Source organism: Colius striatus, chromosome 8, assembly GCF_028858725.1.
Source record: "Colius striatus isolate bColStr4 chromosome 8, bColStr4.1.hap1, whole genome shotgun sequence".
Classification (NCBI taxonomy): domain Eukaryota; kingdom Metazoa; phylum Chordata; class Aves; order Coliiformes; family Coliidae; genus Colius; species Colius striatus.
In genome coordinates this window covers 15584320-15605699 of record NC_084766.1, presented here as the reverse complement: position 1 = coordinate 15605699, position 21380 = coordinate 15584320, and the positions used below count along the sequence as shown (strand labels likewise).

At 40.1% G+C, this 21380-nt stretch overlaps 1 protein-coding gene across 1 annotated transcript in view; it reads right to left on the bottom strand.

The window, feature by feature from the left end:
- IPMK (inositol polyphosphate multikinase) overlaps positions 1–21380 on the bottom strand; it is a 41344-nt gene that overhangs the window by 18544 nt on the left and 1420 nt on the right. Inside the window, exons 2-3 of the mRNA XM_062000856.1 lie at positions 17434–17519; positions 1698–1794 (exon numbers count right to left, since the gene is read on the bottom strand). Of these exons, the coding sequence (XP_061856840.1) occupies positions 1698–1794; positions 17434–17519 (183 nt within the window). The remainder of the gene's footprint in view (positions 1–1697; positions 1795–17433; positions 17520–21380) is intronic.

Here is a 21380-nt window from a genome sequence, read left to right as displayed (position 1 = left end):
AATAGCTTCTCTATGTCCCTCCGCTGTGTGGTTACTTCCTCACTTCCTATTTTTCTAAACATGTTTTCCTACTTTTTATGCAACACTGCTGATTCTTTTCACCTCTGGTGCCAAACACTGATGCACACACACAAATGCATTACAAAGGCTATCCTTCATGTCTGGTATCAGCAAAACTGCACTTTCAAACATCTCCTAAATAAGAGGTGACTTCTAACATGCCTGCCTGCCTCCCTAGCTTTGGGGTGTATCCAGCATGTATGTGTTGTGTTAAGTTCCATCATCTCCCGTGTATTTGATTTCATCAAGGCTACACAAAAGTCATTAATACTACAGATAACTGAGTTGGCAATGGAGTGTTTTGTTTGAATCCCCGCCACAGCTTTCTATGAAGAGGGCTCCTGGTACTGCACAGTCTTTTCAGGAAGCAAAACAAACAAAATCAAAAGTTACTCTTCCTTTAAACAGTTATTCCTACCAGCTATATCTGGACTGCTGCTGGAGACCTGCCAAAATTCAGCCCCATGGTTCACAGTGCTAGTGAATTCCCAAAGTAAACCCAGGATGTGTTGAATTACCAGATCTTGGCTAGACCATATATTTTTACATCTTAAGATCCTACTGCGAATAGAAAAAATTGATTTGCAATTCGGAGGGGACATTAAGTGAGCTCCATTACACACACAAAAGTATGACAGAAGGAAAAAGATAGCTCCACTAGAGCTATTTGAGTTAGTGCCAAATACAAAAGCAGGAAAGCAAATCTGAGCCAAGAAAATACAGGGTAATTACCACAATCCTCCTTGCATTTCATTTCACAGACTTTAGGCAGTGTCTTTGGACACTGCCTTACTACTCTCTTTGGGAAACAAATCTATCAAGTGACAGCATAAGCAGAAGAGAGTTATATTGAAGTAGCACAGCGTCGATTTTTGGTGCCCATGTATTCAAATAGACTTGACAGAACTCTCTTGTTTCTGTACATTCCACACGCTACATTTCCCCAGTGGGAATACAAGTCCCCGGAAGAAAAGCTAGTTTCTGTTTAAAAGACATCAATGATGTCTCTTTTCTCTTGAGGAGACCATCTTCCAATTGTCCTCTCAAAATACGCTTTTCTTCCTGACTCCCAACATGTTATACAAACACAAGGTTAAGATCCCAGAGTTTTGTTGAACTCAAACTGGTAACAGGACGAGAAGCAGAGCTTCCCAGCAAGGTATCTGCTGCAGTAGCAGCTTTGTATGATAGGGCACAGCAACGTGGTCCTACCTCTAAAGATCGAGCAGTAGATTCCAGTTTGAGCACCTCTCCTTCAGCCTCAACTTACCTATTTTTTCATTCTTACACAGCATCTGTCTCTTGCTCTGACGGTCTGACTAGATATCAACATGCAATCAGCCTGCTCCTCCAATGTGACCCAGACCACAGCAGCAGCTCCAAGAAAATAGGCACCAAGTCCAGCACCTCAGCTGATGTTTGCCATGCAAACAGCCATGACTCAGGTTCCCTGAGGGAAGACCCCAAAGATCTATTCCATCCAGAGGGCTGCAAACTGGAACTGGTTATTAGATGGAATATTAATGGGTTACAAAACAAAATTTTAAAAAACCCTAGAGAGCTCACAACTGCCAAAAGTTGGTCTCCAAAAGATTTTTCCAGGAGGTTTAGATTAACAGATAAAATTAGAACAGTACCATTTGGTGCAGTAGGTGGTGACCAGACACCAAAGTATTTCGGCAGATATTCCCGCAGCTCCAGAAGAATGCTGTCGCAACAGTCGGAGTCATAAACCTGAAATAAATTAGGGAGGGGTGGAGAGATCAGCAGTTTAAAACATTTGTTTTATACTTCCAATTCCCCCATAATTACAATTTCTTACAGTCTTTGTTTTCATAGGTTTACGATTTCTACTTTACATTTTAAAACCATACAAGATGAAGACGGTAACTATCATAGTCCAACATAAACGAATGCTATCCTTACTTTCAAATTTTACAGTGGAAAAGATGCATCAACTCTAAGAATGATTTATGACTTATCTTGAATAAAAATCTAAACCATAAGGGCTAACGTCAAAGCTTATTTAGGAAAAAGAGTGTTTTCCCATCCTGGACCCAAGACTGTACAGGATTACGACATTCCATCATATATCTGAGGCTTTAAGTTATATCAGGTAAAACACACAAGCTCAGACTGGATACTATTTCCTCATGACCTCCAAAACAACTCATCCTGAACTATAATCACACAGACAATACGCAATTCAAGTACATTTCTTTTCATTTGCTTTAGCACTTCCAACATTTTTTTCCCAATTTCTATAAGGAACGTAAGAAGAGTTTGGAAACAGTAGCTGGTTTATACTCCTGAAGTAATTCTTTGCAGAGTTAGAACAAAGCCTTGGATACTACCTGCTACAGAACCGTACGACTGTGACTAGTTCACACAGTGTTGCTGTTCATAGGTTTCAAAACCATTCCCTTGACCAGATTCCACCCACCCTGCCCCAAGACAGTTACAGTCACAGGGATGGCCAACAGTTGCGCTCAACATCCTATGCAGACCCAAAGATCTATATCCACACAAGTCCAATGATGATTCCTGCATTTCGGCACTATCTCATGCCAATCCTCTTGCAGCTCTCCCAGTTCTGATGCTATCAAACTTGTGTCCTGTCCCTCAGCCCTGTGGCAGCTGCACGGCAATACCCACAGGTGCTACACGAGTGACATGGGCAAGCTTACAATTCTGCTTTCGCTTCAGTACACAACGTGTGGCAGCACAGAAAAGAGTCTGCTGCAAAGACAGAAGCAAAAATTATTTAAGGTGTTAACAGAGCTCTGCAGAAATGGCTCAGCTCATTGCTTTAAGATCCACATTTAACCATGGTGGGAGAATATCTCACAATGGAAACCATACAGCATAGCTATTGCAAAATATGTGCCTTTAACACTGGAATATTTATACACCTAGGGAGGAAAAAAACCCCCTAGACCTCAAGTCCAACTACTATTTTAGTGCATCAAGGCAAGCCTGGGCTACGATCACCAGTGGCTGCGTAACTCTAGACAGAGTCTCATGCAGCAGCAGAACGTTAAAATTAGTCAACGCAGGTTCACGCTAAATTTAGGTTTCATTGCTGAAACCTCAAACTGGGAAAACTCAAATCACCAGGATGCTTCAGACCCAAGGTGTTGTTCCACAGCCCTTTAGGCACCTCTAATACAGGGTGCTCCTGGGCTTGTACCAGCCACAACTCTGACAGAGGTGGTTATACCACCAAATCCACACTGACTTTACGCCGTAGCATTTCATTTGTGACCCTTCCCATAACTAGCTCATGCTATATGTCCCATTTTAAAGATCCTAAGGAGAAGACCAAATCCTCAAAGCTCAAACTTCACAAGTACGTGCACAGTGTGATGCAAGAGACTAACTTACGCCTACTGCCGCACCCTCTACTGCTGCTATCTTGAGCGTACAAAAGTTGTTGGGTGTGTACCTTACAACTCAGTGTCACATTGCAGGACACTGATCTCTTTTCACACATCCTGGTTTGACAAGCTGGCATCACCTCTGAGGACTACAGGTAATCGTACATCTAAGGCCTATTTTTCCTCCATGATAACACAGGCTGGTATGCTGATAGTCTTGGGCTCCAAGACAAAAACCCTTGTTGTTCCTAGAATCAGTGGCTGCTGCGTATTTTTATTCATGCAACATTTCTTTGAAGAGCCTCAGATAATGCTAGCAGAAGACTTCTCCCAGAAGACTGCAATGTAGTTTGGTCTTACTAGTCTTAGGAAGAAAAAAAATACAAAGGGTGTGCGAGGAGAGAAAGACTAGCACCCAGCAGATACTGAGGCACAGACACATCCACTGCTACCTTTTGTAAGAGAGTTCACTGTCAGGAGACCACTTCCAGTTTTTCAAGAGACAGTACTCTTGCTTTCACTTACTGTTCAAGCACCAACAATAGGCAAAGGTAATGAATATGCTCCTATGCATTTCAAATGGTAGGACACAATAGTAAGCTTCAGACAATTTAGAATAGGGTGTAACAGCCCAAAGTCAAGGCCAAATAGGGAAAAGTAATACTTTCTAAGTATCCATCTTTTAATATACTGATATAAGACATTTTAAATCAAGACAAAACTCATAGTAATGTACTGTTCAGTATCACCACGTCAGCAGAACAGAATTAAGTGTATTCTTTCTGTCTCTCAAGAAGTTATCTCACTCCCAGAAACAGTAATAAACTCCCCTCGTAAGTTTGACATAACATACATAAAGCACTTATTTGACCTTAATATAGACCTCAATCTCAGTCTGTAACATAGTTTCATGTCAAACAAGAATAAGGACTCAGTTAATAGAGATCAGAGGAAGTCATTTGGTGTGGACAAAACAATAAAACTAGACATTTCAGGAATTATACTCATTCCTGTGCAGGACAGAACCACTTCTGCTCACTAGAAAGGGGCACTGTAAACAGCACCTGTGCCACGGGCATTTCTTCTTAATTTCATACAACCTGGTAGCAAGCTAGACATTTAGATGTCATTCAGAACATTCAATATAAATGTATACAGGATAAAAACAGACTTAAAATTATGCACAAAAGAAACTGTGCACCTCACGCTCCAAAAGGTATTGCTGGGAACTCATAGAAGACCACTTACTCCAGAATAAGCGGTAGAAACAAACCATTACAGTTTTACTTACATCAGCAATATTCCAATTGCATTTCAAGCAGCTGTGGTTTTGGGTTTTTTAAATTTAACAAAAGTCCATTTCTCCAAGACAGGCTGACAAATCTAAATAATTTCTGCCTTCCCAGTAACTGTACATAACATCTTCATCCAACAAATCAAGAACTGCAAAACAATTCAGTGTCAGCTCACCCAGGGGAAGTATCCATTCTACATATCATAGGCTACATTCTTCCAATAGCACAAACTGGAGACATAAAATGTAGTAACTGTTGGGCTTCAAAGCAAGTAAACAGGATGCTGACATTTGGAGGGCTCACAACATGACCACTGCAAATTACAGCAACTAACTCATCGAAAGAATATGCCTCAGATATGTCCTGTGGCAGCTCAGATAGTCTAATAGACACCATGAAGTCATAATTTCCAGTTACTCGGGACTTTTTAATTCCAAGGCAAATTCACCATCCCTTAGTTTTTAATCCAAAGTACACTCTGTTTGTTTTGGTAAGTCTGATCCAAACAGATTCAGATGGCTTTTAATGCAAACAAGGGCTACTTGGGAGAATGGGAATGTTCTTTTCCTTATTTAAAGCAGCACAATATTCAAATTTTTGTTTTCTGAAGACCAGCTAATCACATAAATGACAGAGGGAGGGTAAAAAGTTTCATCAGGAAACTAGTTCTGGCAGTATGGACTCGTTTTCAATTGTCATGATGAAAAAAACCCCTTTTTCACAGAAAGGTAGTCTAAACAGAATCTTCTACAGCATGGAAAATAGTTTATTTAAAAGATTATCTATTTTAAATTTGCATTTATTTTACAGCTGTTTGAGAAGGAAACTTTAAATGCTACAGTAGGCACATCAGTCTGAAGTATCACCTTTCTTTGTTGCGAGCTCTCAGAAATTGTCCCTAAAAGCAATAGCACCGTAGCTTGCAGGGTCTAAGGAATCATCATCAGCTGCCAACATCAGGCAAAGTTTAATTTCCAATGGGTTTTTGGGGATGTTCCTGAGGGGTGGATAACAGTTACTAAGTCATGCACTCAAATTAGCAAGAGTAAGATTTACAGATCATAGTGCAACCTTAAATGTGCCTCACAGCGTGAACACATTATACTACAGCCTTTAACTACCTGAGCACGTAGTGCATTTCCCTCTGGACTCCCACATCACCCAGTGATACCAGGCAAGTATGAAGACCAAAAAATTGAGGTTGACACAGCAGCTGTGATTTTACCACTTCATAACTGCTTGACTTTCCAGTTCAAATAGCCCTTGCTTCTTTTTCCAACTAGTACCGTCACGTTTTGATTTGTGAGCATCCACAGTATTTGTTTCCACAAATATGACTGGAATTGAGCCAGTCTGCTTATATTCAAAATAGCTGACACCAGAGTAATTCCAAAAGTTAAATATTTGTGAATGCTGTTAAGAGTACATGCTTAGGAATGCTTATAATAAATCAATTGCTTATTTCACTATCCAATATATAGACATACTATACATGAGACCGTAAGCATTATTCTCACAGAAGATACCTACAGAAAGGAAAAAAAAATGTTAAAACAAATCAGGATACATTCCTACAATATGACAATGTAAATGGATTTTCAAATAAGAACAGCACACACACAACAACCATATCCTTCTTCCAGGAGACAGGGAAAAAAATATATACAGTAGGGAATTGGCCATCTTACCTTCCAAAAAATGAAGGCTGTGAAAATAAGCTTAAAAAATCTCCCATAGAGATACTTATTTGGTCATGTTTACAAATGGTCATTCTTTAACATCACCAAAGAAACAGTTAAGACTTATCCACTTCCATGTGTTTTATATAGTCAAATTTAGGCTGATCCTAGCAAGACTTGCAGCCCCAGGCACAGAATCATCTTTGCAAGAGGCAAAGCAAACCCTGAGCCATTTCTTAGGACGCAGGAGAGCTTAAGAACTTCAGCAGAGAGAAGAAGGAACAAGAAGGCAGCCGTCAGGCACAGCCACCAGTGGCAATGCTGAACAAATATCTCAGTGGAGTTGAGAGTGAAAAGCTGCAGACAGCATAAGCAGCAAGTTGCTCTGAAATGGACAGAGGTAGGTTGGGCAGATAGATAATCCTGCCCCTTTCTATCCAATAACCACTTATTCCAGAGGCAAAGTAGTGAAGTCTTTTGAAAGACATAAAATAAATACTCAGTCCCATCACATCCCAAACACTAAAGGGTCGCTTTTCACTTCACAAAAGAGCGAAATCCCATCTCATCTTTCATCCCACAAGATTCCTAGGCAACTAAAGAGTAACAAAGCAAGTTGGATTTATTTACTTTACCCACACACACCTGTAATTGCTGGAAGCCACCCAGCTGAGCATAGAGCAGGGTATGAGGCACATGAGCCTTCTTGGTGAAAACACCACGTTTCATGACAAATCTTTTGCCAAAGAACTGAGCTTCCTCTTGCCCTGCAGGTTCACAACTTGCTAGCACAACCCGATGTTATGCTCAGTTTCAACCACATAGGAGCTGGAGTTTCCAATGAACTTGAACAGCAAAGATAATTCTTTCAGGATAAGCAACAAAGCCTGATCCCTCAGGCACCACAAGTCAATTCATCTTTTTCTTAACAATAAAAAAAGACAACAAAAATTAAAAGCTCTTAATGAAGATACCCGGGAATGTGTAGGTGTATTTACATTAACAGCCAGCCTCCTAAGTAGGCTGTGAGACTCTTAGGTGAATATAGTCCAAAAGTACACCTCAAATTACACATCGAAGTCTCTACGCAGAATCTACATGCCTTTGGTTCAGTTATGTCAATGTGCACCTACAACAGACTGCAGCAGAGTTCACATTAGGTATTCTCCACTGGAGGCCAAATTGAAGAGAACATAACCTAAACCAAAAGGTTAAGACATACTACCATTAGTCATCTGATAAGGAAGTTTCAGTTTTAGCACACTAAATACTGCTTCTCTCATTCTTTCTTACTCTTAAGCTTTCTTTTTAGTTTGAAAACGTTTACCATTCACTCAATAGAGCTGTAGTAATACTGTCCTGAGGTTACCCACTGTAAAAACTCTATCAGCTACCAGCAGCTAGAGAGATCCAGCAAATTTCAGATTTCAAGTCACTTAAGTATGGTATAACCAGCTTTCTCATTCATCTTTACAACTGTTGTGCCAAAAGACGGGTCTGTTACTGCAAGGCATGAAGTGGTGCAACATAAATACTACTTGGCACAGATCTGGTCAGAAACCATCACCTTGACATATCCAAATCCTCACAGGTCTAGAAGTAAGTTGAACAAAGACAGCAGCCAGACTGTGTTCATACAAACTTTCTGCTCCAATATTTTTTTTTTTTAATTTTTAAGCAACTCCAACCATTCAAGAGTTCAAGCTTAAATTATCACTGAAATTACAGAAAGAAGAGTGAACTGGAGTAACAATAGGACAAAGGGAAAAATAAGCCAGAGAGCTTATTTTCCAGAGAGAGAACAAGGGGTTGGAAGAATCCTTAAAGCAGTTAACACTTCAACAGATAAAATTAAATTTTACTTCTCAAAGAGAGAGAAAGTAGATCCAAGTTCTTTGAGAGGCAATCCTCTCGAAACACTTAACTGCCACATTATCCTGAAGGTGCAGCTTCTCAGTAGTTTAAGTCAACCCAAGACTGGGCTACCACAGACCCACACATTTTTGTCTCCTCCCCTGCAGAAATATCAGCACCCAGTTGGTCCCAGAGTCTGCTCAGCACCTTGATCTGGCTCACTGCCTAAGTGCCAGGCCAAGGCACATCTTTTAAACTGCTGTTTAGGTACAGCTACCATCAGTATCTCTGAAAAAAGAAGACAATGTGTCTTTACCTTCCTTTAAAAAAAATACATGCTTGTGCACCCTTTTGACATCTTTATTCATCTAAATTATCTGTATTTTACCAGTAACTATGTATTTTACCACCTCCTAGTATACTCTACTGATTCGAGAGTACTCAACTCCCACCTGCAGCCAGGAGTCCAAACAATAATTTCAAGAGCTGCCCCACAAACGTTACGTCACATATATAGTCTCAGTACCTACATCAAAAACTCCTCTGTCAACAACAGGCTCTGCCAGTTTTTGGTAACAGTTGTCAAAACAGAGGTAGCTAGTGATGGTATTTTTTTAATACTTTTTTTTTTTTAAATGGACAGAAAAGGCACCAACAGGAAATTCAGTTGATAGCTTAAGATTCTGGGAAAGTATGCAATGGCTCCTTCCACAAAAGCTAAAATACCAGCCCAAAACCTATTCTGATATTTAGTACCCAAGCAGAGGTATTTTTGATTGTTAGAGAAGATTAGGTATTTTGATGATAGTGTGTTTATAATAAGCAGAGGTGCTTTTTTGCTTTGCTTTGAATAATGAACTCTTTGGAGTCTCACCAACACGTTTGCCTCCATAAAACTGGACGCTACAGAATCAGCTATGACCCCAAATCTTCCTTTCACTCCCCAGTCTCCTGGACAAGGGCACCAGCTGGTGCTTCCTAAACCTGAAAACAACCTCCTCACTCACCACTGGCCAAAGGAAAGAAGCAGTGCTAACTTGTGCTAGAATACATAGGGGAGGGCAGGGGACAACAACTCAAAAAGAAGAGTAACACCGCTAAGAAAACCTTACAAAGGCTTTGATCAGATTCTGCTCCAGTAAAGCATAGAAAAAATCCTAGTAAGTGGATTCTGTTACATTCAGGCATGGTGAGACAAGTTTCGTTGGGTTTTTTTTACAGGCATGTATATGTATACACACATTCAGAAAAATAAATATTCGAAGACTGAAAAATAATTGGTACCAAAATGCTCCCTAAGTATTGGACAGTACACAAATTTTAACAGGCATGTTAAACTCACAGTAGGACATTTAACATAACATTTTACGAAGTTTTTCACTTACTTATGGTTAATCTGATACCTGAATGAGCAAGAACACACAAAAACATTACATTATTTTCCAGCATATCACTACTGATTCCCATCTCTTTCCACACACACACACTCCTGGGTTTATGCAATATTCTCATATTACAAGCCTTTTCTCTTATTTTCCAATCTAGAAACTGTAATTCTTGTTTTCAGAGACTGAATTTAATTTCCTTTTCCTTCAAGGAGGCAATCTACACTTTCCTCAATCCCATACTGGCAGCCCACCAACCATATCTTACTTTTAAATAAATTTCTAATGCACAAAGCACTGTATTTTCTATACAGCATCAACTACCTTTAGTAGGTTTATCCATGTTCTAAACCATTCATAACTGAACTGAAGTTTAAACCATATTTGTTCCATTCTGAAAAAGGCAGTGCTTGTCTGAGCTGCTGCCACAGCAGAAGTACTGTACTGGAACTTAATCCAATTTAACATATTATGGATATGCACATTAAAACCATGCATTTTTGCATTATTTTGAGACAGACTTACTCTTGAGTAGGAATATTCCTCAAAATCAGGCTGATAAGAGAACTGGATTTCTTTTCCTGCTCACTTACACAGTGTGGGCTGTAGTCCACTCACTCTGTTACTAACTACCCAGTAGTTCCCCAATAGTATCAAATTGCAATATTTGGCTTTTACTGTCTCTTTTTATGAGATTTTCTTATATTTATTAAATCAGGTTGTAGTTTACCCTGTGACACACAATATACAAGGAGCACAGTGGACAAATGCTCACCAGACCCTTCTAGGTTAACCTACTACATGGTATGTTCCTTTCAAACTTGTTTTTGCCACAGAGTACAAGAATCACAGAAATCTGCTACACTTTCCAAGTCTTATGTCCTAGTACAGTTAGCTTTCAGTCATTTAATAATGATCTGAAGTACAAAAAAAATGTGTTTATAGGACAGTAGTAAGAACTCAGCAGATTCTTCATCTCTCATGTATACTTCATCTCTCTGTGAACTCAAAATGGGAAAAAGAACTGAATACAAGTCACCATTATTTCACTATTTGGTTAAAAATACATTTTCTTCTCATTAGCTGAGGAGTACTGTGTGTCCTTCCTTTTATGACAAGGCTTCCATCCAGGCTCATGGTTTAAAGAACAGAGTGTGAGGCTATTTCACATGCTGATTTGGGAACTTCAATTTGCTTATTTCCCCAGCAAAACAGATACTTCCCCAGTAGCTTCTCAGCAGGAGGAATGACACCAAGGGCAGAAATGGATTGTACTAGAATGCCCTCGCTATGTTTGCAAACTGGTCATTTATATACTTCAGTGCGACTACCTCTCCTGGAGATACAGCAGATCTGGTTGTACCAGAAGGAGACATGGCCAAAGATTCATTTTCAGGATATTGTTGTAGCTCAATAAGAGGTTTGGGCAAGGCATTGCGTCTATAAAATAAGATGTTAAGAGAACTGTGCATCCTATTTCTCCAAGCTTTGTTCATACAGAACCTTAGCTGGAGACTTGATCATGGGATAAGGATATTTTAGTACACAAATAGCAAGCCGATGGCCGTCATCCACACCTTTTTCAGTGAAGCATAATCATCCAAATCAAGACCATAAAACCAGTTACCTGAGTTTACAAAATTGGGTAATTCATCTTGAAGCAAGACATACTCTGCCTCTCCAATCCCTTTACTTTCCCATCCCTAGCAGAGAACAGTTTACAGAACCCAGGATGCCTTATTATAACTCCTGCTATATAGGCTGAAAGGCGGTTGAGCGTTATGAGTCAGTTCTTGCAACTCTATGCAAAAGCTTCCAGGCCAAAACACATCTTTCAGGCTGCTGGCTCAATTTTATGCCATGGAAGGGGAGGGAAGTCTTCTGCACCGCCTGAAGCTGAGTGAATACTAATTAAAAAGACAACACAAAAAAGAAGAAAACATCAAGCAGTAAAGAAAAGCCATGGCACAGGAGTAGTGGCAGGCTATTGAGAATGAAATTATTAAAACAGTAAGGAGAAGATTACTGGTAACAGTCCAAACAGACACACTCCTGCATGTTTCTCCGCTGTAACCATAGAAGCACAAGGAACTGTGGCTTCAGGAATATTCATGTAATTGTGTCTTCACTAACATGTTATCCTCTGGTTAAAAGCTCGACAACTCATTGTTACAAGAGACAGCAAAAATTGCACTAACGATGTTAACTCTGCTTTATGGCAGGCTGCAAAATGAGTGAGCTCTTCGAGGGAAATAAAAGAGAAAGACAGGTCATTGCCCTACTGAAAGCTGCATCCAACAAAAGGTCAGAACAACAATTGTGCAGGCAGCCATGAAACCATTACTTCCCAGCTTGCAAATGCCTGACTCTCACCTAACTAACTTAAATCTCTTTTACATGCTGGGCTATTTGTGTCTCTTACATCCTGGCTTTGTTTACAGGACATGTAACAAGAGGGAAAAACAATTCCTATTATCTACAGTGGAAATCGCTTCCTTGCATTCATATTGTATGTCAGCAGGGCTTGAACCCTGAACTTTCAGATTACTGCTTCAGCAGCTAACAGAGCAGTCAGTAACTGGCAATAGGTGGAAAATGGGTTATCCAGAAGGGCCAGATGACTAGCCCAATTATCTTTTCCCAATGCTATAGGGGGTGAATCACCTCCTTCAGTTCCCAAGCATTGGGATAGAGGTAGAAGTTTGCCAGAGCCAAGCTGGGACTGGGAGAACTCCATCCACCTTGTCATTCCAAGCCCCTAAAACTACCCTTGCGCTCTAGGACAAGAGTATCTGAGAATTCAGGTAAGATCTGTGTTGTAATAAACTTTATAGTACGGTAGGTATGTTATTGGACATGTTATTTGCCATGACTTGGCAACATCACAAGAACCAGACAATTCTGACCTGCAGCCACTAGCAAACAGGGGAGAAGAAAAAAAGGCAAGTGCTGCAGGAGCTTTCTCAAGATAGTTTTCAGCAAGCAGGGTAATTAAAGTAAAAGTTTACAGGCACATTCATTGATCTGTTAAATATAAAAATCACAGTTTATTAGCTAGTGCATTAGCAACCTTTAAAAGTTCAGTATGCCATGCTCAGAACAGGTACACAAGAAACCAGATGTTTATAGCTCCACCGAGTGAATGCCAGACATCAGAGTGAAAAGGCTGCCGTTTCAAAATAGTTCAGCATTCTTCTCTGGGACTTTTGGTGAATGTAAGAAACAGTCCATCTCTTAGTCCTAAAAAAACAGCTTGTAGAAAAACATAGTCAAAGGTAACCTCAACAACTGTAAATTCTCTCTTCCTTAGTTTTAAATATGTGCTGCCCAAGCTCTACCCTTTTTTTCCCACAAAAGCAGCTGCTCTATTTAAAGTCTGACATTCCAGCCTTCTCCCGATCTTCAAGGCACCAGCAGGACAGTAGTTTCTGCAATGCTACATTCTTGACAAATTATTAAAAATCCTGTGCTGAAGAGAATAGCTCTTAAACAAAAAGAGAGTTATGCCAGCACATAGTGCTCTTGGGTACAGCACGGCATGTTTGAGATGAGCTCCCAGCTAAGCAGGGAGGTTTTACCTCATACAGTGACTGCACCAATCTTTTCAAAGGATGTTTTTCTCACAATTCCCAACTCATTTGCCAGGAGAGACCACCACAGGAGGGCTGGTAGCCTTGCTCCCTCTCCCAACCCTGCTGAATTAAATCAGACTGTTTCAGCATGTAGAAATGAGCCCTGGCATAACACAGGCTGCAGCCAAATACCAACACAGCCAGTAGCAGCTCTCTTTCTTTAATTTCTTAGCATGCATGTGCAGGCAGCCTACCATACACACATGCTGCTTTCTCCCAGTTAATTTTCTTTAATGGAAATAGGTTGCTACTACATAATATATTATACTACATTTTCAAACGCTATTCTCCTGTTTCCACGTCTCTGTGTACTGCTCCCTCCTGAAACTCCTCTAAAAGCAGTCCTTCAGAGTGCCTCCACCCCCGCATTCTCACCAAGTATTTCCATTAGATGGAAACATCTGATCATCAGTGTAGATAGTCCTTAAAAAAAACCCAAAATCCTTTTACTTCAACTTCTTTCATTCTCTTGCTGCTCCTATCTACTAAAAACAAAGTATTTTGTAGCTATTCAAGGCTAAAAAACCCAAATTCTTGGACCCAGAGAAGGGTGACAGAATACCTGGTCAAATAATCCACAGTTATGCAGCCTACGGTTGTAAGAAGCTCATGTGGCTGGGCACAGGAAGGGAGTTTGCACAAACGTAATTAAAACACTACTATTTTGATAATTACTCATATTTACCAAGCTCAATAGAAAGTGGGCATTACCACTGGAAAGTCACACTTCAATGATAAGTTAAGGAACATACAGTGAGCTATTAACAACAAGTACAAATAGCTCATTGTTCCACTACATTTTATCATAGAAGGTATTTGTGATAATCTTGTCATAGTCTCCTTTTCCCCTCCCTTGTAACACAGAACTATGGCAAGCCATTTCGCCCATCAGTAGAGAACAACACATATTGTTGTAGTAGAGACAAAAGTTTGGTTCACTTAGTGAAATAAGCTCTTAAGAAAAGACTTGTAGTTAGAGGGTGGGTTTATAATTTTTGTGGGGTTTTTTTTTCCAAACTGTTAAAACAGAAAGGAAAACAGGAAGGTGACCTAACAATAGTCTGAGTAGGAACTGCTTGAGAGATTTTCTCTCAAGGAATCAAAGTTTTCTACTTCAACAGAGACCTGTGAAATTCTTCAAAACTTCCAGTTACCACTCACTTCTGAGCAGGTTTCAGATCACTATTAGTATTTTGCCCTACAGCGTCTTGCTCAAATTTCCATTCCAAAACAGAAGCACATTTTGTCTGGGCTCTAGCAGTCAGCACTCAGCTCCGTGCTCAAGAGAAAATAGCACCAATAACCAGGGGAAAAAAAAAATTTCTGCTGATTTGCTGATGCAGACTATGACCCTCTGTCACATTCACACATCTAGCTGAAGGCAAATCAAGTAGTTTCAGAAACCATTTTGTAGAGATAAAAAAAATCACATCTACCTGGTACTAGCTAAAATATATCAGAGTTATAGACAAACCTGTCTCTTAATGCCTCACTATCTTCCATCATGACACGTTCCCTGCACACTTCAGCTTCTGAGACTGCACGCGGAAATACCACTTGCCATTGCTGGTTATTTGAAGAGACTTCAGTCTCAGATCTGTTCTCCATCTGACTTATGTAGCTGAAACTTAGACATGCTCATCTTCTTGCTACCATAACTACCAAGGTTCTCAATTATTTCAGCCAAGGAGGTTTGTTTTACCCTTAAATAAAAAACCTGACTTGTCCCTGTCCCACGTACTGGGGTATTAATCTGAATTCAGGCCAGGGTAACGTAGCATGCAAAGGAAGGAGTAACTGATTTATTACTACAGGCAAAACAACTATAAGCATATATGAAAAAATAGGTATAGAAATGAAAAAAGAAGTCACAATTAATCCACACACACTAATGCATAACTCTGGTGTGATCCTCTCAATGGACCTGCTGTCTAGTTCTGACAAAATGAATGCCTGGGATTCATCGGTCCTGTTTCACTTGTTTAATTTCTATACTGTTTCTCACCATCTCCTGTGCCCACTGTCTTGTAAACAACTCCTCGTTAAGTGGCAAAATTCTCCTTCACCCATTATCTGGAGGCTCATTAGACTGCTCCAAGGCATTAATGTCTCTTTGATTATAGACCACAAGACACTTTGAGCTTAGTCACCAAAACATGGCAGTCTTGCTGTTATTCCCCCTGCTTCAGTTTAATCATCAAAACTGACAGACAACTACCAAATCAAACAAGTTTTGCCATCTTTTAAACAAGTCATATCAGTTCATGATGTCCAAAAAGTACCAGCATGGAACAAAGTAAATGGTAATAATGTGAAGGAAGATCTTTCCTTCTTGGCAGCAACAAGCCACTGTATCAGCTCAAGCTGTACACGAAACTGGACCTTGCACTGAAACTCACAATCCACAGTAATCCTCATCTTGCAACAACCATATGCAGTGCTTAGGTGTCTATACCCTGCATCATGTGGTTCTTACCCGAGAGCAAACATCATAGTAGTTAATCATCCAGAAGTGACAAATCCCCAAGGCCTTTCTCCTGTACTTTCACCTATACAACATACATCTGCTCCCCTTCCCCCACAGAAGGGCATTCTACTCCACATACAACTAATTGGGTATATGCCCGTCCTCTTCTCCATTATTTTTCAACAGCTGCCCAAATCCTTTCCCAAATGGTATATAACCAAAAAAAAAAAAATCAACACTGGGAGTCATCTGGTGAGGCCCTAGAAGACATAACTGACGCTAACTTTGTGAGTTACTCTGACTCAGACCCAGCTTCTTCCAGGACATGGTATGGTAACAAGGGCACTAACAGGCATCTCTTTCTCAACAATTTTGCCCAGGGTCTGGCTCACAGCATGTCACATGAGGCTAAGCAATGGGCAAAATGATAAAGCCTGTGCTGTGAATGGTTCATGTCTAAGCAATGCTCAAGCTCACCCCGTATACTTGCTGGCTTTAGACAGTGATAGCACATTGCTGTCTGTATCTTAGGATTTCACAGAAGAGTAAGTAAGTAGCCTGGCACTCAAAGGAGTCTGCTGAAGCTTTCTCTTTCTACTGAGGAGTTACCTCCCAGGCTAGATTGCATCTTTCTTAACCTCATCTAAATGACAGTCACTGAGAAACCTCAGAAAAATATTTACATTTAGATTTAACCATCTCCAGTTGAGCCCCTACTAACTGAAGAGCTGCTGTTTTGTCTAGCAGTCCCATCACAAGCATTATCAAGTAATGTTAGTATGCAAACACATTATTCCCTTAGAGCACGCTGCTTAGTCTGTTTTCACCCAAGACATTTCCACAAAATACATAAGGTCTTTCAGCAATTTAAATCAATATCCTTCGGGGGGGGGGAATCAACACACGAAAACCTCCCCACAAGAACCAAAAGAAAACCAAAACCAAGCACCACAACAAAAAGGTCTCAAGAGTCCTCTCTCATTCTACATGAAGATCTCTAGGGGTCTTTGTACCTAGTAAGTCATGGAAAGAGATGACATATCAAGCTGATATAGAAAGACACGTGACTATCAGGGGAATGTAGGTCAGTAAAAGAAAGGCTCTAAAAACAGTCTACCCTCGTAAGACAATAAGCAATGATCTTCCTGGTTTATGTTATTTAAGTTACTGATAAGGCAAACTGAAGATGAACAAACCAAAGTGAAAATAACTGGAGAGCTACACATTTTGTTGACCTTTTAAAGGAGCTAGGTTTTAATACAGTGAAAAGAACAATATTTCTAGCAATGAACCAGGCTGGACAGAAGTGTAAGACATGCTATAAACTTAGATTCAACCAATTCCAAGACATGGCAACATGAGAAAGACAGGATCAAACACTCTTTAATCGTTGATAGAGATAATACAAGGCCTTTCCCTTAGATGCTATGAAAAACCCCACTGTCCCATGAGCAAATAAGCAAGCTTAAATCCTGCGAGTGAAGCATATCTGGCATGGAGACACTCAAAGACTAGAAAGTTCTAGACAGCACAAAGATAACTCGAGAGAGCTGTCTGTGACCTACAGTTCAGATATTTAGGCCGCACCTTCCCAACTGCAACAGCAAGGATATATTTCTCCAGGAAGTATGTCCATCATTTTACACATAGTGAGCCAGCTCCCAGTATGCTGCAGGACTCTCACCTTGTTGTAGAACTCCTGCTCCCTGGGACCTCGAGGTGGTGGCTGCAACTGCTTCAAGACAGTCCCATCTGGATGCTGCAGTATCCCTAAAAGAGAAGCATTTCCTTCAGGGCTTAAGAGATACAGCTATTTTTTTTCTTCAGAAATGGCAAATACACAATCAGTGACAGCCTATTTGCAAAGCTGTACTGCTTTCAGGAGGTGTGCAGTAGAGCTGAAATTGGCAGCTCCTACACAAAACCCTTAGCAGAAGTTTGCTTGCATTCCTCTTTTTTTAGCAATCTGATGATTTCCTGGGCCTAATTCTGCTCAAGACTACAACAGAACTGTGATTTGGCATTACAAGCCCCACCAAAAACACCCCCATTCATTCAACTATGGAAGATTACACACACACACACACACTCTTTAAAATAACTAATCAGTTGTTTTTCCCACAATAAGAAGGAGTTAGTACCAAATTTCATGCATTTGTCACTAGCTGAAATATGTCACTATGAAATATTAAATATATTAAATATGTCACTCATTGAAATATATGGCCTACAAATATATCTGTACACTGGTGATGTATAAAGAGCACTTCTGTATTACTACAGTGGAACCCCTATAGCACTCCATGCTACTCAGATGCTACTACCTGTAGCATCCATAATCACAGCATAGTATTTCACCTCAGCCAGGTAACCACACTTCATTGTGCCTGCACTAAAAAAAAAAAATAATCAAAATATCTCCCCCAAACAGCCTTAATGACTCTTCAGCCATCAATATTGTTGTGTAGCTGCCTAAGAAACGCAACTGAACATCTAAGGATACTCAAACAATGGATCTGGGCAAGAACGGAGAAAAGTAGCTGCACCCCGGTGAAATGCGCTTTAAATTTCAACATCAACTGTTGCAAGGGGAAAAACAAAACCACATTTCTGGAAAAGAAATTTTCTGCTAGAATTTATTGATAGTTTTGCAGATGGTAATTTATTTTGCTTAGAAGCAAAGCAAAAAATGTCAACTGTATCCAAAATAAGTTCCATCTTCAGCTTACCACTTGAGGAAACACAATAAAACAAGCCAGAAGCTCAGTGTCCCAAAAAAGAGTTCTCAGTTTTAACAGCAATTGTGTTTTCACCTTTTAGAAAGCATTATCTCTGAATGGACTCTGTTGTGCAGTCCTGGAAACTAAACAAAATCTTGAGAGCCTAAGATATTTACTTTAAAACAGCCACCAGGCTTAGAAAAGTTGTTTCATTAGTTAGCTGTGCCAACAAACAAAGAGTAGTTTTAACAACTTGCGTAAAACAGCTCTCAAGTCACGTTGCCTGCTGGAAACTGGATTTTGTATACTTTCCAGAACTAGAAAAATATTGCCACACAACAATGTGTAAACTATCACAACATCTTCAAGACACAATAGCTTCTTCTCCCCCCCACTAAAGTATTTGAACAGCACGTGTTTTAAATGTGAACTGTTAATGATCACAACATTAAAAATGGTTTTATAAACACATACTCCTCAGAATCTGCATGTTGGCTTGGACGATAAAACAAATAGATAATTTACAAAGTAGAAAGTGCAGGAAAATATTCTGGGAAGTAAAAGCCATACACTATCGGATTGATAAGTATTACTTGAAGAGTTTAATATAACCTGCCATTGTCTGAAGTTCCCTCATCCTCTGGTTTTCTTGATGGAGTAGAACACCCACTCTGTAACTGTGACTGAGGAAGGTCTGGCAACCGAAGACTCATGTTTCAACATTCACCACGAAGATGAGAACTCCTTAACCTTCCCTCTAATCTACAACAGTCAGAGATTCCACCACCTGCAGATCATACTAACATGTGGACATTGGTCTTGGGCTTGTTCTACAGTTCCTGAGTTTTCAGCACAGACAGGGAGTCATAATGTTTTAACATATGAATAAGCAATTTAACATTAATGAAGAAGCAACAGAATTACATAAAAATTCAAACAAACAAACTATCTCACAAACATTTTTCTCTGGCTCTACATGCAAAGCTTGCTAGTATTCTGAAACTCAAATCTACTGCAAAAATAACCAATACAAATGTATATGATCTTCTAAACAAACAAACAAAAAAATCACATCCAATCCACTCGCTTCACTGAACTATAGACAAAAGTTGTTCTGCACAAACACACAAAATATTTACTTTAGAAAAGATCACTTCTGTCCTCTAAGGGTATAATAAAGACTGACCAGCGTGTATGTGTTACTTTAATCTTGGATCCTGAAAATACAGTCAGGGTTAAAAGTTTTGTGATTTACATGACCAAGCAAGTCACACCAGCAAAGAATGGCTCCTTTCACTACAGAATCCCACTAATAGCTTGAGGATCTCTAACTCTCTGCAGATACAGTCACCAAACCACAGCCAGGTGTGGTAGACTCTTTAAGATGGCATATCCCATCAGCTCCTGTCACCCTCCACCTGCCCATGGAAATAAGGCAGAACCTAAGATTGTTACCTTACTTACTGCACACAATTTACTCTGTTGCAGGGGAAGTGCTACTGAACATAGCATTCAACAAAAGGTCAGTCGTAATGTCCAAAAGCTGAGGGGCAAGGGTGTGTTCAGGGAGACTGCTAAAGCCCTCTCTTAGCAAAGCAGTAACGGTCACAAGGAGCAAAGGGAAAATGGAAAGGTTATTCAGGAGAGGAGAAATCCCATGCAAAGAAGTTTTAATGCATACTTAACCAAACAAAAAAAATAGTTAAAAAATATTTCAGAACCCTTTAAGTCCTCTGCATCTCTGTGCGTGGGGACAGAAGGGAAGTTGAGTGCAGAGGACAGAAGTGACATGCAGGAGGAAGCTGGATAGAACAAGGAAGGCTCTGAGTTTGAATCAGTAAACAGCTCAGTAACTAACAGCAGCCGTGTACAACCTTCAAGGTACATTTGCCACGTTGTATGCATAGCAACAGAGGTATCCCGGAAAAAAGGCATACTGGCATCATAGCTTTAGGCTTTTGAACTGCTAAAGGTTCAGAAGGGTAGAAAAAGGCAGAATGGAAAATAACAAGAAGGGTGACTTCTGCAGGAAAAGGCAGAAAAAGCAACAGAGAAGGTAGAAGACACATTGGTCTCCTCATGTATGTTTCAAGTTCTCAAAGATTCTGGCATACAAATTGTCTGTGGTATTCCTTACCAGAGCTACTAGCAACTACATATATCCAAACATCTGGCCACTAGCTTCACAACAAAGACACCATGGGGAGCAGCACTGCAGAATTATACATAACCCTGTGTTTTTAGCATCTCCACTGCCTGCACTCCTACATACAACACCTGTAAAGAAGTAAAACAAGAAGATTCAGTTACAAAAATGAGAAAGTTGCAAATGCCAGAGCAGCTTTGGTCTACAGTGTAAAACTCAGTTACTAAGATGAAATCATCAACCACAGTGCTACTTCTGCAGATAATCTTGGTCTTGCCCATTAGATATAGCGGAACCAACTTTACCTAATCCCTTTGAGCTACACCCACAATACAGATGGTGTATCACTCACATGGTCTTGATGCAGCTGCAATAAAGTTGACGTGCTGAAGGTGAGGCCCTCCCTTAAGTAAGCCTTTTTTGCCTTGTCCCACCCCATGTTATGACATATAAATAATGAGAAAGATGTACAGCTCCAAGGATACAACACACTTCCCTCAACTCTTTATTGCACCAGTTACAGCAGGGGCAAGGGATATTAATTACTTTGCTGTGGAGATTATCAGCAGCAAGACATGTAATGGATGCAGGCTGTAGATAAAAAACTCGCAGTGCCATTAGTGCTATAATTGCACTCACTGAGCGCTGAAGGAGTTCTGAAGTTCAGCCCTTGGCCCACTCAGCAGAGATAACTCTTACCAACGGGGTTCAAAGTTACTCATTATAGCCACTCTCGAAGAGCATGTCAAGACCTGTATAAATCTA